Source organism: Mytilus trossulus, chromosome 4 (assembly GCF_036588685.1).
Source record: "Mytilus trossulus isolate FHL-02 chromosome 4, PNRI_Mtr1.1.1.hap1, whole genome shotgun sequence".
NCBI classification, from domain to species: domain Eukaryota; kingdom Metazoa; phylum Mollusca; class Bivalvia; order Mytilida; family Mytilidae; genus Mytilus; species Mytilus trossulus.
Window position 1 is genome coordinate 91838765 of NC_086376.1, and position 17100 is coordinate 91855864.

Sequence of the window (17100 nt, forward strand, 5' to 3'; positions counted from 1 at the left end):
ATACCACAAAAAAAGTCAACTTATACTTTATACTGACAGGTAAATTGTTGCAAAGCAGTCCTAAGGAATTCGTCCTATCAAAAACATGAAATCAAAAGCTTGATTTGTGCATACAAAATCAACTTATGCAGGATATGGTAAAAATTACTTGTCAATCATGGACAGGATTCAGTATACATATACAATCATGTTCAATAATATTTTATTTTTGTAAAACACAAAAAAACAAGAATGTGTCCATAGTACACAGATGCCCCACCCACACTATCATTATCTGTGTAAAGAGGACTGTGAAATTTGGGCAAAAACTCTAATTGGCATTTAAATTTTGAAAGATCATATCACAGGGAACATGTATACTGAGTTTCAAGTTGATTGGACTTCAACTTCATCAAAAACTACCTTGAACAAAAACTTTAACCTGAAATGGGACGGATGGACAGAAGGACAGACAGAGGGATGCACAGACCAGAAAACAATGCCCCTCTACTATGGGATAAAAAACAAACTTTCATGTCTACTAAATTGATAGAACATAGTCAGTTTTATTGATAAAGGTAAAAAGAGTACAAGTAATGTAGTTTTATTGATAAATGTAAAAAGAGTACAAGTAATGTATGTACAAGGCATCATAGCTTCTTATTCCCAATCCACTATAAATAAATATGTTTAAACTAATGGTTGAATACCTTTAAGTTCACCGTTTCTATGAATGCTTTAAGTTCTGCATTTGTGATGCAGCTTCAGCAGTCGTCTCCAAAACTGAAATAAGGCAAACAGATTGTGATAATTTGAAAGTTTCTCTCTGAAAACTTAGATTTATAGCGAACCAAATGCAAGTTTTCCACAGAGTCGTCTGCTCTTGACCAAGGTATTTAAACTTTTGCAAGTTTACCTGTACCATTGAATCAATACAATAGCTATTGTTCTCTGTGTAGTTTATTCACTTGGACATTTAAATTTCTTCTGGGAGAAATCTATCACTCATTGATTAATTTGCCTGACCAAAAAAATATCTTCTTTGTTGATTGAAATACATGTATCAACTCACATAAACTGCATGTGATACAGTATTTATTCAATATCAATGATTATTTCACTTATAAGCACTGATTTAATTATAAAAAGTTTATTTCTGATTTTTTTTTTAACTTCTGCATGCATTTATCAGAGAATCTGCATTTTTTCGTGGTTCTTCAGTTATTAAGAATACATTTATGAAGACCTTTATCTAAACATTATCATTTCGAGTTTTTATTTGTGAACAGATTAAAAAATAGCAAATTTTAATAGGTAAAATGTTGAAATTTGATCAGAAATCAACTTTTAATTTTTAAACTATTGTTCATATCAAACAAATTGAAAATGTGTTATTGATTGAATAAATTACAACATCACATGCAGTTTTATAATTCCTTATTTGTACATGTATTTCCATCATTGACAGTTCAATTTTTTGTTCAAGTAAATTAATCATTGAGTGATAGATTTCTCTTGCAAGAAATTTAAAGGTCCAATTGAATAAACTAAATAGAGAACAATAGGTGTTGTATTTGTTAGATGGGACAATAGAACTGCCTAAAGTTTAAATGGACAGGTAACTTGCAGGTGTATCTATGGAAAACTATGATAGGGTTTGCAATAACATGGTAAATAAATTGGTTCAAAATCGACAAAAAAATTCTCCAGAGAATTAATAGAATGTCAGGTTAAACAAAATACTTTGTTATTTGGGTAACCATCGAAATGTAACTTTGAAGAAAAATAAAATAATTGAACTAAATTTATTTTCTGATTTAGGGTCTGAATTGGTCAACAGATTCACTAGCTAGAAGTACCCAGGGATTAACATCAGTTCTATTGTCACTGAAGAAATGTCCAATGATAAGATACCAGAACTCATCAGAAACAGCCAGAAGACTTGCAGAGAGTGTCAGGGTAAGTCTTAATCATAGCTATTGGAACATAACTATATGCAGCATGATTGTCAAGGAGACAACTGTCAACCAGAAACCAAATTACTAAATATCATTCTAGTGACGGTACCAACTGTAGGTCACTATATTGTCACCAAAATTGAACAAAACCCACACAGCAAGTTATTAAAGACCTCAAAATGACAAATGTAAAACATAGAAACTGGAAGTATGATGAGATCTGATCTCAAAACTGTTTTTTAAGTTTAGTTTTCTTATATATGTACAATGTATAGATATTAAAAAGAAGTAGCTGAATTATATGATATATATCAAGTGGGTATAATGTTTTAGATTATCTGTGATACAGATAACGATAGATATGTTCTAATTGTATGTACCAAAATCTTATCTTCTTTTCCTCCAATGTGATATAACCAAGTGAGACCTTTTAAATAATTTGTGTTCATCAACATAATGGGTGCTACAAGTGGAACAGGAGAAGTATACACTTCTGGAGAACCTTTTGGTGTGGGGTTCTTGTTGCTCAGGCTTTAGTTTGCTATGTATTTATTGTGGACTTGTTTGTCTTTTTATTGTTACTGTTTTGTGTACTGATATTGTCGGACTATCTTTGACTTTGAGTTTTTAATATATCTCTTTGTAATATTCTATCTCTTTTTTCTAGTCCAATAATGATCAAAATAACATTATGTCTTTATTTCAGCAAACAATCAATAAAGAAGCAGCATTATTTGAATTTAGGAAGACCGATGTAGCCCCTATATTGTTAATACTTGATAGAAGAGATGATGCTGTTACTCCTATTCTGAATCAGGTAACCCCACATCAGACAAAGATTAAGAAATCTGTTTAAGGTGGTACCTAACACTACAGGGAGATAACTCTGTAAAATCAGCTTAACGTTTTAATCATGTTGTATTGTTAGAGCTAATTTCATAATGCATGTAAAGCAAGACTTTAGTTAGCTTGTTTGCTTTGTTTGTATAATTGTTTGCTAAAGCTTTGTAAATAAGATTGTCATCTCCAAACAGTTTGAATAGGCATAGTTAAACCTGCATGTATTATATTTTGAATTTGATTTGATGTTATTCCAACAACTATTGTACAATATACAAACAAAGCAAGCACGCTAACCAAAGTCTTACTCTACATGCATTAGGAATTAGCTCTTAGAAAATATTAAGCTTTTCAATAATCAAAATTAGTGTTAGTCAAACTGCTATATATATATTCAACAATTTTTTCCGAGAAATTGATTGGTTCAAGTTTTTGGAAATCTTTAAAGTTTTTTCAAAGGGTCAATGTAAATATTTTGTCAAATTTTTATGAAAATTAAATGACCTAAATTAATTTGAGTCAAAGTGTTGGGTACCATCTTAATTCACTATCATAAATGCTATATTTTGTATTTCGTATTTCAAATGAGCACATGAACTATTTTTATGACTTTTCTAACCAAATAAAGTTTGATTTACTTTTTCTAATTTTCTCATGTGTTTATGTTATTAAAAATAAATTAAAGTAGAACAAACAAAAAATTGGAAACCTTTTCAATAAACATTATGTCTTATAAACACTGCTAGCCTTACTACTGTGGATTCATTTATTTTTGTGAATTAATGAAAACTTCGTTTACTTTTCTACATTGATTAGAGGTATAGGGGAGGGTTGAGATCTCACAAACATGTTTAACTCGCCGCATTTTTTGCGCCTGTCCCAAGTCAGGAGCCTCTGGCCTTTGTTAGTCTTGTATTATTTTAATTTTAGTTTCTTGTGTACAATTTGGAAATTAGTATGGCGTTCATTATCACTGAACTAGTATATATTTGTTGAGGGGCCAGCTGAAGGACGCCTCCGGGTGCGGGAATTTCTTGCTACATTAAAGACCTGTTGTAGACCTTCTGCTGTTGTTTTTTTTTATTTGGTCGAGTTGTTGTCTCCTTGACACATTCCCCATTTCCATTCTCAATTTTTTTACATGTTTAGAGATATTCAATTTCATGGTTTTGCCCAAGTCTGCATACAAGCCTCTGGAAAATTTGTTATAAGTTGAACTTTTAATTTTGTGGCTCACCTGTATCCATGAAATCCATGAAAATTGGTATCCAACGAATAAAAATTAATCCACAGTAAATGAAACACCTAAAAATTAAAACATAAATAATTACATGAATTATGTTACTATCAATATGAAGTCCATCTAAAGGCAATACTTTTATATTTGTAAGTAAAACATTTTTCAAAGAATTTCCCACTTTGCGACATTGCACATTACATTCATCCTTTCTAAAATGTTTCAATTACCACAACTTTAATTGTATACATGTACCTGTAATTTAAAAAAAAAAGAGGCATAATTTATACAGAATATGTGAATTTTGTACTTAATAAATTTTTTCTGCAGTATAAGTTTTTGATTGTTTTAATGTATTAAATTAGTTTTTTTATGTTTCTAGAATACTGTAGATTCATTTATTTTCGTGGATTAGGAAAAGCTTACATGTTAGTGGAAATTTAATTTCGTGGTTTTGCCTAAGACTGCCTACAAGACCATAGAAAATTTGTCTATCATTGAACATTTAATTTTGTGGTTCACCTGTACAAAGGTAATACAAGAAAATTGGTTTCCAACGAATAATTATGAATCCACAGTATATGTGATATGTTTTTTTTTATTATAGTGGACATACCAGGCTATGGTACATGAGTTAATAGGTATTGCTAATAGCAGAATAAACCTCAGTAATGTTCCTGGTATAAGTAAAGAACTACAGGAAGTTGTTCTGTCTCCTGAACATGATGAGTTTTATGCAAATGTAAGTACAATTAGTTTTCTCAAGTAAATTGATTCATATTTTTCATTTTAATATACAATATGGGTTTTTATACGCTCGGGACGGGATGTATTATGGTATACCGTTGTCGGTCCGTCTGTCTGTCGTCCACACTTCGGACAATAACTCAAAAACGCTTTCACCAATTTCCATGAAACTTAAGTGAATTGTTTATATCTATTGACGTAAGCTCCCTTTCGTTTTTTTTTAATTTCAGATTTTAGGTTTTGGATTTATGGGGCTTTATTCATAAAAATGGGGGGATTTTCAACACTTCGGACAATAACTCAAAAAGGCTTTGACCAATGTTCATGAAACTATGGTAAATTGTTTATATCTATTGATGTAAGCTCCCTTTCGTTTTTTCTTAATTTCAGATTTTAAGTTTTGGATTTATGGGGCTTTATTCATAAAAAAGGGGGGATTTTCAACACTTTGGACAATAACTCAAAAAGGCTTCCACCAATGTCCATGAAACTTTGGTGAATTGTTTATATCTATTGATGTAAGCTCCCTTTTAATTTTTATAAATTTCAGATTTTAAGTTTTGGATTTATGGGGCTTAATTCATAAAAAAAGGGGGATTTTTAACACTTCGGACAATAACTCAAAAAGGCTTTCACCAATGTCCATGAAACTTTGGTGCATTGTTTATATCTAATGATGTAAACTCCCTTTCAATTTTATAAATTTCAGATTTCACATTTTCTTGTTATGAATTTTTATGCTTTAAAAAGGGGGAATTTTCCAATAAAAGACAAGTTAAAAGAGCAACGGGCGTATTATGCGCTATATCGCAGCCCTTTTTTCAAATTACTGTAAATTCAGAAATTATTGCAAGTTTTTATTATTTCGAAAAATGCGACAGCTTTATAATTGAAATAATTTTATCTCTCATTTTGATATTTTTTTACATGAATTATGAATTAGGATTTTTCTCAATATCGCAAAATTGAAATCTCATTTTGGTTTATATGGGGACGAAGTCCCCTATTACAGTAGAAAATTCAATAAAAAAAAAAAAAAAAAAAAATCGGGAAAATTTCCCGAATTTTTCATTGTACTAATGAACTCAAAATCGTTAACTTTTTTTTATGTCATGTTTTGAAATCCCGGACCTGCGCAGAAATCTACAATGTTCTTTTTCCGGTCTCGTTTGTATGAATCTTTGAGTAAAATATATATATTTATCAGTCTAGTATAAATAGGAAGGAACGCAATATCAATTTAATTTTTAATAATTCCTTGAAATGAAAAAAAACGTTACCTGATGATAGCTTGTTTACATTGCATGTGACGTCATAACTTAAATAACGTCACAACAAAAATCCCTAACAACAAAACCAAAATCGGAAACGTTACGGTATTTCCGTTTCTTTTTTAACAAATATTTTAAAAGTTACAAAAAAATAATTCATACAAACTTCGTCCCCATTTACAGGTAATGCCTGCCTCATATTAATTTAAATTATGGTGATAACAAATGCAGGCAATGATTTCTGAAATTACAGTATAAAAAGAAGAATGTTTGCCTTTAATTGCTAACATTCATTTCAGTTGATTTATGGTGGATAGTTTTTTCATTGGCAATCATAATGCAGAGCCACGTAATGTCATTTTTAACAAAAATATTGTATAATGACATATATATACTTTTGTTAATGATACATGCTCATTTTGATTTCGTCATAGTTTGAAGTATTTATAATGTTGTCAATTTGCAAAATGATATTTAGCATTAATTTAACATAATTTGCTACAATGTGTTTTATAAATACCAGTACACTTTAAAAGTTTCTAAAGCTTGATGAAAATAGTCAACAAAGTAATGACAATACTCTACCTCTTTATGTGTCTTATAAGTGTTAAAAAAGTCATTTATGGTATGATTGGCTTAACAGTAATAAAAGTTTTTGGCAAATCTTGTGACTTTTTAGCTCACCGGGCGTCCGTCGTCCGTCGATGTCGTCCGTCGTCCATCGTTAACTTTTACAAAAATCTTCTCCTCTGAGCCAAATTAAACCAAACTTGGCCACAATCATCATTGATGTATCTACTTTAAAATTTGTGTTTTGTTACCCGGCCAACCAACCAAGATGGCTGCCATGGCTAAAAATAGAACATAGGGGTAAAATGCAGTTTTTTGCTTATAACTCAAAAACCAAAGCATTTAGAGCAAATCTGACATGGGGTAAATTGTTTATCTGGTCAAGATTTATCTGCCCTGAAAATTTTAGATGAATCAGACAACCCATTGTTGGGTTGCTGCCCCTAAATTGGTAATTTTAAGGAAATTTTACTGTTTTTGGTTATTACCTTGAATATTATTATAGATGGAGATAAACTGTAAACAGCAATAATGTTCAGCAAAGTAAGATTAACAAATAAGTCAACATGACCAAAATGGTCAGTTGACCCCTTTAGGAGTTATTGCCCTCTATAGTCAATTTTTAACCTTTTTTCGCAAATCTCCATGATCTTTTACAAAAAACTTCTCCTCTGAAACAACTGGGCCAAATTAATCCAAACTTGGCCACAATTATCATTGATGTATCTAGTTTAAAATTTGTGTTTTGTTACCAGGCCAACCAACCAAGATGGCCGCCATGGCTAAAAATAGAACATAGGGGTAAAATGCAGTTTTTGGTGAATATAACTCAAAAACCAAAGCATTAAGAGCAAACCTGACATGGGATAAAATTGTTTATCTGGTCAAGATCTATCTGCCCTGAAATTTTAAGATGAATCAGACAACCCATTGTTGGGTTGCTGCCCCTAAATTGGTAATTTTAAGGAAATTTTACTGTTTTTTGGTTATTTTCTTGAATATTATTATGGATAGAGATAAACTGTAAACAGCAATAATGTACAGCAATTTAAGACTCAAAAATAAGTCAAAATGACCAAAATGGTCAATTGACCCCCTAAGAAGTTATTGTCCTTTATAATCAATTTTAACAATTTTCATAAAATTTGTAAATTTTTACTAACATTTTCCACTGAAACTACACGGACAAGTTCATTATAGATAGAGATAATTGTAAGCAGCAAGAATGTTCAGTAAAGTAAGATGTACAAACACATCACAATCACTTAAACACAATTTTGTCATGAACTGTCTGCTTCCTTTGTTTAATTCACATATATCAAGGTGAGCGACACAGGCTCTTTAGAGCCTCTAGTTATTTGATGTATTTTTTTTTTTTTTTTTTTTTTCAGAACATGTATAGTAATTTTGGAGAAATTGGAAACAACATTAAAGACCTAATGGATGAGTTCCAGACTAAATCTAAAAGCCATGAAAAAATAGAATCTATCAGTGATATGAAGGTTTGTATAGAATCTATTCTGTAATAGTGTTTTAAAGCAAAGTATCATATTTGTGTTTTTTTTCTAAAAATGAAGGTGAAGGGTACCGGTAGATTAAACAGCATCATAACATTTCACTATGTTGAAAAGGAAAAACACAATGTCATTGTTAACTTTCAAATTTTTAATCAAATTAAAGTCATAGCATCTCAAACAAAAACAAAAGGTTTAAAACAGTTGAGATTTACAGAGTCAATTTTCAAAGAAGAAAACCAGAATTGTTTACAAATTTAAAAATTTTATAAAAGAAAACATTTTAGATTCATAGATGGTGTTTTTTTTCAGATTTCTAAAGTAAGAAGTGGTGTTATAGTTGTTAATTTCTGTGTCTTTTTGTCTCTTGTGGAGAGTTGTCTCATTGTCAATCATACCACATCTTCTTTTTTTATATTAAGTTATTGTTTATACATTTTGTTTTATAAAAATATTCACTCGGCCAGAAAAATATACAAAACTAACCTGTATATTGGTTTTACATTTTCCAGCAATTTTTAGAACAATATCCACAATTTAAGAAAATGTCTGGCACAGTATCCAAACATGTAACAGTTGTCGGAGAGTTATCTAGACTTACTAACAAACATCATCTACTAGAAGTCTCTGAACTAGAACAAGATATAGTCTGTCAAGGAGATCACTCAGCAATATTACAGGTAAATCTTAGAACTTAGTTACTACCAGGGGTTCACTGGAGGTATAAACATCATCTACTAGAGGTCTCTGAACTAGAACAAGATATAGTCTGTCAAGGAGATCACTCAGCAATATTACAGGTAAATCTTAGAACTTAGTTACTACCAGGGGTTCACTGGAGGTATAAACATCATCTACTAGAGGTCTCTGAACTAGAACAAGATATAGTCTGTCAAGGAGATCACTCAGCAATATTACAGGTAAATCTTAGAACTTAGTTACTATCAGGGGTTCACTGGAGGTATAAACATCATCTACTAGAGGTCTCTGAACTAGAACAAGATATAGTCTGTCAAGGAGATCACTCAGCAATATTACAGGTAAATCTCAGAACTTAGTTACTACCAGGGGTTCACTGGAGGTATAAACATCATCTACTAGAAGTCTCTGAACTAGAACAAGATATAGTCTGTCAAGGAGATCACTCAGCAATATTACAGGTAAATCTTAGAACTTAGTTACTATCAGGGGTTCACTGGAGGTATAAACATCATCTACTAGAGGTCTCTGAACTAGAACAAGATATAGTCTGTCAAGGAGATCACTCAGCAATATTACAGGTAAATCTTAGAACTTAGTTACTACCAGGGGTTCACTGGAGGTATAAACATCATCTACTAGAGGTCTCTGAACTAGAACAAGATATAGTCTGTCAAGGAGATCACTCAGCAATATTACAGGTAAATCTTAGAACTTAGTTACTATCAGGGGTTCACTGGAGGTATAAACATCATCTACTAGAGGTCTCTGAACTAGAACAAGATATAGTCTGTCAAGGAGATCACTCAGCAATATTACAGGTAAATCTCAGAACTTAGTTACTACCAGGGGTTCACTGGAGGTATAAACATCATCTACTAGAGGTCTCTGAACTAGAACAAGATATAGTCTGTCAAGGAGATCACTCAGCAATATTACAGGTAAATCTTAGAACTTAGTTACTATCAGGGGTTCACTGGAGGTATAAACATCATCTACTAGAGGTCTCTGAACTAGAACAAGATATAGTCTGTCAAGGAGATCACTCAGCAATATTACAGGTAAATCTTAGAACTTAGTTACTATCAGGGGTTCACTTGAGGTATAAACATCATCTACTAGAAGTCTCTGAACTAGAACAAGATATAGTCTGTCAAGGAGATCACTCAGCAATATTACAGGTAAATCTTAGAACTTAGTTACTACCAGGGGTTCACTGGAGGTATAAACATCATCTACTAGAAGTCTCTGAACTAGAACAAGATATAGTCTGTCAAGGAGATCACTCAGCAATATTACAGGTAAATCTTAGAACTTAGTTACTACCAGGGGTTCACTGGAGGTATAAACATCATCTACTAGAAGTCTCTGAACTAGAACAAGATATAGTCTGTCAAGGAGATCACTCAGCAATATTACAGGTAAATCTTAGAACTTAGTTACTATCAGGGGTTCACTGGAGGTATAAACATCATCTACTAGAGGTCTCTGAACTAGAACAAGATATAGTCTGTCAAGGAGATCACTCAGCAATATTACAGGTAAATCTTAGAACTTAGTTACTACCAGGGGTTCACTGGAGGTATAAACATCATCTACTAGAGGTCTCTGAACTAGAACAAGATATAGTCTGTCAAGGAGATCACTCAGCAATATTACAGGTAAATCTTAGAACTTAGTTACTACCAGGGGTTCACTGGAGGTATAAACATCATCTACTAGAGGTCTCTGAACTAGAACAAGATATAGTCTGTCAAGGAGATCACTCAGCAATATTACAGGTAAATCTTAGACCTTAGTTACTACCAGGGGTTCACTGGAGGTATAAACATCATCTACTAGAGGTCTCTGAACTAGAACAAGATATAGTCTGTCAAGGAGATCACTCAGCAATATTACAGGTAAATCTTAGAACTTAGTTACTATCAGGGGTTCACTGGAGGTATAAACATCATCTACTAGAGGTCTCTGAACTAGAACAAGATATAGTCTGTCAAGGAGATCACTCAGCAATATTACAGGTAAATCTTAGAACTTAGTTACTACCAGGGGTTCACTGGAGGTATAAACATCATCTACTAGAGGTCTCTGAACTAGAACAAGATATAGTCTGTCAAGGAGATCACTCAGCAATATTACAGGTAAATCTTAGAACTTAGTTACTATCAGGGGTTCACTGGAGGTATAAACATCATCTACTAGAAGTCTCTGAACTAGAACAAGATATAGTCTGTCAAGGAGATCACTCAGCAATATTACAGGTAAATCTTGGAACTTAGTTACTACCAGGGGTTCACTGGAGGTATAAACATCATCTACTAGAGGTCTCTGAACTAGAACAAGATATAGTCTGTCAAGGAGATCACTCAGCAATATTACAGGTAAATCTTGGAACTTAGTTACTACCAGGGGTTCACTGGAGGTATAAACATCATCTACTAGAGGTCTCTGAACTAGAACAAGATATAGTCTGTCAAGGAGATCACTCAGCAATATTACAGGTAAATCTTAGAACTTAGTTACTACCAGGGGTTCACTGGAGGTATAAACATCATCTACTAGAAGTCTCTGAACTAGAACAAGATATAGTCTGTCAAGGAGATCACTCAGCAATATTACAGGTAAATCTTAGAACTTAGTTACTACCAGGGGTTCACTGGAGGTATAAACATCATCTACTAGAGGTCTCTGAACTAGAACAAGATATAGTCTGTCAAGGAGATCACTCAGCAATATTACAGGTAAATCTTAGAACTTAGTTACTACCAGGGGTTCACTGGAGGTATAAACATCATCTACTAGAGGTCTCTGAACTAGAACAAGATATAGTCTGTCAAGGAGATCACTCAGCAATATTACAGGTAAATATTAGAACTTAGTTACTATCAGGGGTTCACTGGAGGTATAAACATCATCTACTAGAGGTCTCTGAACTAGAACAAGATATAGTCTGTCAAGGAGATCACTCAGCAATATTACAGGTAAATCTTAGAACTTAGTTACTATCAGGAGTTCACTGGAGGTATAAACATCATCTACTAGAGGTCTCTGAACTAGAACAAGATATAGTCTGTCAAGGAGATCACTCAGCAATATTACAGGTAAATCTTAGAACTTAGTTACTACCAGGGGTTCACTGGAGGTATAAACATCATCTACTAGAGGTCTCTGAACTAGAACAAGATATAGTCTGTCAAGGAGATCACTCAGCAATATTACAGGTAAATCTCAGAACTTAGTTACTACCAGGGGTTCACTGGAGGTATAAACATCATCTACTAGAAGTCTCTGAACTAGAACAAGATATAGTCTGTCAAGGAGATCACTCAGCAATATTACAGGTAAATCTTAGAACTTAGTTACTACCAGGGGTTCACTTGAGGTATAAACATCATCTACTAGAGGTCTCTGAACTAGAACAAGATATAGTCTGTCAAGGAGATCACTCAGCAATATTACAGGTAAATCTTAGAACTTAGTTACTATCAGTGGTTCACTGGAGGTATAAACATCATCTACTAGAGGTCTCTGAACTAGAACAAGATATAGTCTGTCAAGGAGATCACTCAGCAATATTACAGGTAAATCTTAGAACTTAGTTACTATCAGGGGTTCACTGGAGGTATAAACATCATCTACTAGAGGTCTCTGAACTAGAACAAGATATAGTCTGTCAAGGAGATCACTCAGCAATATTACAGGTAAATCTTAGAACTTAGTTACTACCAGGGGTTCACTGGAGGTATAAACATCATCTACTAGAGGTCTCTGAACTAGAACAAGATATAGTCTGTCAAGGAGATCACTCAGCAATATTACAGGTAAATCTTAGAACTTAGTTACTACCAGGGGTTCACTGGAGGTATAAACATCATCTACTAGAAGTCTCTGAACTAGAACAAGATATAGTCTGTCAAGGAGATCACTCAGCAATATTACAGGTAAATCTTAGAACTTAGTTACTATCAGGGGTTCACTGGAGGTATAAACATCATCTACTAGAAGTCTCTGAACTAGAACAAGATATAGTCTGTCAAGGAGATCACTCAGCAATATTACAGGTAAATCTTGGAACTTAGTTACTACCAGGGGTTCACTGGAGGTATAAACATCATCTACTAGAGGTCTCTGAACTAGAACAAGATATAGTCTGTCAAGGAGATCACTCAGCAATATTACAGGTAAATCTTAGAACTTAGTTACTACCAGGGGTTCACTGGAGGTATAAACATCATCTACTAGAGGTCTCTGAACTAGAACAAGATATAGTCTGTCAAGGAGATCACTCAGCAATATTACAGGTAAATCTTAGAACTTAGTTACTACCAGGGGTTCACTGGAGGTATAAACATCATCTACTAGAGGTCTCTGAACTAGAACAAGATATAGTCTGTCAAGGAGATCACTCAGCAATATTACAGGTAAATATTAGAACTTAGTTACTATCAGGGGTTCACTGGAGGTATAAACATCATCTACTAGAGGTCTCTGAACTAGAACAAGATATAGTCTGTCAAGGAGATCACTCAGCAATATTACAGGTAAATCTAAGAACTTAGTTACTACCAGGGGTTCACTGGAGGTATAAACATCATCTACTAGAGGTCTCTGAACTAGAACAAGATATAGTCTGTCAAGGAGATCACTCAGCAATATTACAGGTAAATCTTAGAACTTAGTTACTATCAGGGGTTCACTGGAGGTATAAACATCATCACTAGAAGTCTCTGAACTAGAACAAGATATAGTCTGTCAAGGAGATCACTCAGCAATATTACAGGTAAATCTTAGAACTTAGTTACTACCAGGGGTTCACTGGAGGTATAAACATCATCTACTAGAGGTCTCTGAACTAGAACAAGATATAGTCTGTCAAGGAGATCACTCAGCAATATTACAGGTAAATATTAGAACTTAGTTACTATCAGGGGTTCACTGGAGGTATAAACATCATCACTAGAAGTCTCTGAACTAGAACAAGATATAGTCTGTCAAGGAGATCACTCCGCAATATTACAGGTAAATCTTAGAACTTAGTTACTATCAGGGGTTCACTGGAGGTATAAACATCATCTACTAGAGGTCTCTGAACTAGAACAAGATATAGTCTGTCAAGGAGATCACTCAGCAATATTACAGGTAAATCTCAGAACTTAGTTACTATCAGGGGTTCACTGGAGGTATAAACATCATCTACTAGAGGTCTCTGAACTAGAACAAGATATAGTCTGTCAAGGAGATCACTCAGCAATATTACAGGTAAATCTTGGAACTTAGTTACTACCAGGGGTTCACTGGAGGTATAAACATCATCTACTAGAGGTCTCTGAACTAGAACAAGATATAGTCTGTCAAGGAGATCACTCAGCAATATTACAGGTAAATCTTAGAACTTAGTTACTACCAGGGGTTCACTGGAGGTATAAACATCATCACTAGAAGTCTCTGAACTAGAACAAGATATAGTCTGTCAAGGAGATCACTCAGCAATATTACAGGTAAATCTCAGAACTTAGTTACTACCAGGGGTTCACTGGAGGTATAAACATCATCTACTAGAAGTCTCTGAACTAGAACAAGATATAGTCTGTCAAGGAGATCACTCAGCAATATTACAGGTAAATCTTAGAACTTAGTTACTACCAGGGGTTCACTGGAGGTATAAACATCATCTACTAGAGGTCTCTGAACTAGAACAAGATATAGTCTGTCAAGGAGATCACTCAGCAATATTACAGGTAAATCTTAGAACTTAGTTACTACCAGGGGTTCACTTGAGGTATAAACATCATCACTAGAAGTCTCTGAACTAGAACAAGATATAGTCTGTCAAGGAGATCACTCAGCAATATTACAGGTAAATCTTAGAACTTAGTTACTATCAGGGGTTCACTGGAGGTATAAACATCATCACTAGAAGTCTCTGAACTAGAACAAGATATAGTCTGTCAAGGAGATCACTCAGCAATATTACAGGTAAATCTTAGAACTTAGTTACTACCAGGGGTTCACTTGAGGTATAAACATCATCTACTAGAAGTCTCTGAACTAGAACAAGATATAGTCTGTCAAGGAGATCACTCAGCAATATTACAGGTAAATCTTAGAACTTAGTTACTATCAGGGGTTCACTGGAGGTATAAACATCATCTACTAGAGGTCTCTGAACTAGAACAAGATATAGTCTGTCAAGGAGATCACTCAGCAATATTACAGGTAAATCTTGGAACTTAGTTACTACCAGGGGTTCACTGGAGGTATAAACATCATCTACTAGAGGTCTCTGAACTAGAACAAGATATAGTCTGTCAAGGAGATCACTCAGCAATATTACAGGTAAATATTAGAACTTAGTTACTATCAGGGGTTCACTGGAGGTATAAACATCATCTACTAGAGGTCTCTGAACTAGAACAAGATATAGTCTGTCAAGGAGATCACTCAGCAATATTACAGGTAAATATTAGAACTTAGTTACTATCAGGGGTTCACTGGAGGTATAAACATCATCTACTAGAGGTCTCTGAACTAGAACAAGATATAGTCTGTCAAGGAGATCACTCAGCAATATTACAGGTAAATCTTAGAACTTAGTTACTACCAGGGGTTCACTGGAGGTATAAACATCATCTACTAGAGGTCTCTGAACTAGAACAAGATATAGTCTGTCAAGGAGATCACTCAGCAATATTACAGGTAAATCTTAGAACTTAGTTACTATCAGGTGTTCACTGGAGGTATAAACATCATCTACTAGAGGTCTCTGAACTAGAACAAGATATAGTCTGTCAAGGAGATCACTCAGCAATATTACAGGTAAATCTTAGAACTTAGTTACTACCAGGGGTTCACTGGAGGTATAAACATCATCTACTAGAGGTCTCTGAACTAGAACAAGATATAGTCTGTCAAGGAGATCACTCAGCAATATTACAGGTAAATATTAGAACTTAGTTACTACCAGGGGTTCACTGGAGGTATAAACATCATCTACTAGAAGTCTCTGAACTAGAACAAGATATAGTCTGTCAAGGAGATCACTCAGCAATATTACAGGTAAATCTCAGAACTTGGGTAAACCCAGGGGTTGACTGGGCATAATACAAAAATGTAGTTGTTAACCTATATTTATATAACCTATAACTTCACCTGTAGTTGTTAATGTTTTGGTCTTTGTGGATAGTTGTCTCATTGGCAATCATACCACATCTTCTTTTTTATATAAACAAATTATTTAGTCACCTAGCAATCAAACCAATACAAGGGGCCTCGGTGGCAGAGTGGTCTAAGTAGTTACTACTGTAATCACTAGATAGTCAACACTGGTGTTGTCAGTTCAAACCCTGCTAATGTGGGTTCACTTGACTTCAATCTTAATTGACTAGGATTGCCAGTTTTCCTATCAACGGTCAGTTGTTTTCTCTGGACACTCCAGCTTCCTCCACCAATAAAAATTGGCTGCCACACAATAGCCTAAATGCGGTGCTTAAAAGTGGCGTTAAACAACTAAAAATCAATCAATCAAACCAATTCTAAAGAAGAGAATTGGTTTGTTCTGTTGGATGTTTAAGTACACAGCTGCTTCCAGTGAAGAAAAAACACCTCTTTATAAATAAGTGAGGTAAAACTAGTCTTAATCAGTAATGGTAAGGGGTTGAAAAGTATTTTCGCTGAAAAAGCAACCCAAGAATGCATGTTGACAAATATAGATTTTTAGAGATTATCATATGGTCTTCAACAATTGTAAAGCATCCATGTAGGTTCTTAAAATTATGTTTATTTTTAAATCATTTGGCAAATTAAAAAAAATATATAAAGACAATGACACTTATAAGGGAGATTTCATTATACTTGATGTACATTGATGCTAAAACATGGAAATTTTGCCATAATCAGGAACATTACTAAAAGTCTGATAAAATTTAAACTGATTTAGAATACTTTTTTCATGAATTGTTTTCATTTTAATTTCAATTGAAAATAAAAAATAAGATCTTAGGGGATGAATATTTGGTCTGTAAATTTTGATGTTTACAAACTAAAAAGCCTATCATGAAGCCCAATAATAATCTGCAAATAAATATGATTATTTTATGTTTAAACTTTTTTACAGAGAATCAAAACATTAATAGCTTCTGAGAAGATTCAGCATATAGATATGTTACGTTTAGTTATGTTGTATGCTCTGCGATATGAAAGCCATAGTAACAATGATGTATCAGGATTAGTTGATGCTTTACGGAAGAGGGGTGTCAGTGACAGACTCAGAATGGTAAAAAATATAA

At 33.6% G+C, this 17100-nt stretch overlaps 1 protein-coding gene across 1 annotated transcript in view; it reads left to right on the forward strand.

Moving 5' to 3' along the window:
• The window catches only part of LOC134716300 (vacuolar protein sorting-associated protein 45-like), a 28582-nt gene that overhangs the window by 5204 nt on the left and 6278 nt on the right, over nucleotides 1-17100 (forward strand). The window contains exons 5-10 of the mRNA XM_063579197.1: nucleotides 1801-1938; nucleotides 2644-2754; nucleotides 4622-4756; nucleotides 7994-8104; nucleotides 8629-8796; nucleotides 16929-17087. Coding sequence (XP_063435267.1) covers nucleotides 1801-1938; nucleotides 2644-2754; nucleotides 4622-4756; nucleotides 7994-8104; nucleotides 8629-8796; nucleotides 16929-17087 — 822 coding nt within the window. The remainder of the gene's footprint in view (nucleotides 1-1800; nucleotides 1939-2643; nucleotides 2755-4621; nucleotides 4757-7993; nucleotides 8105-8628; nucleotides 8797-16928; nucleotides 17088-17100) is intronic.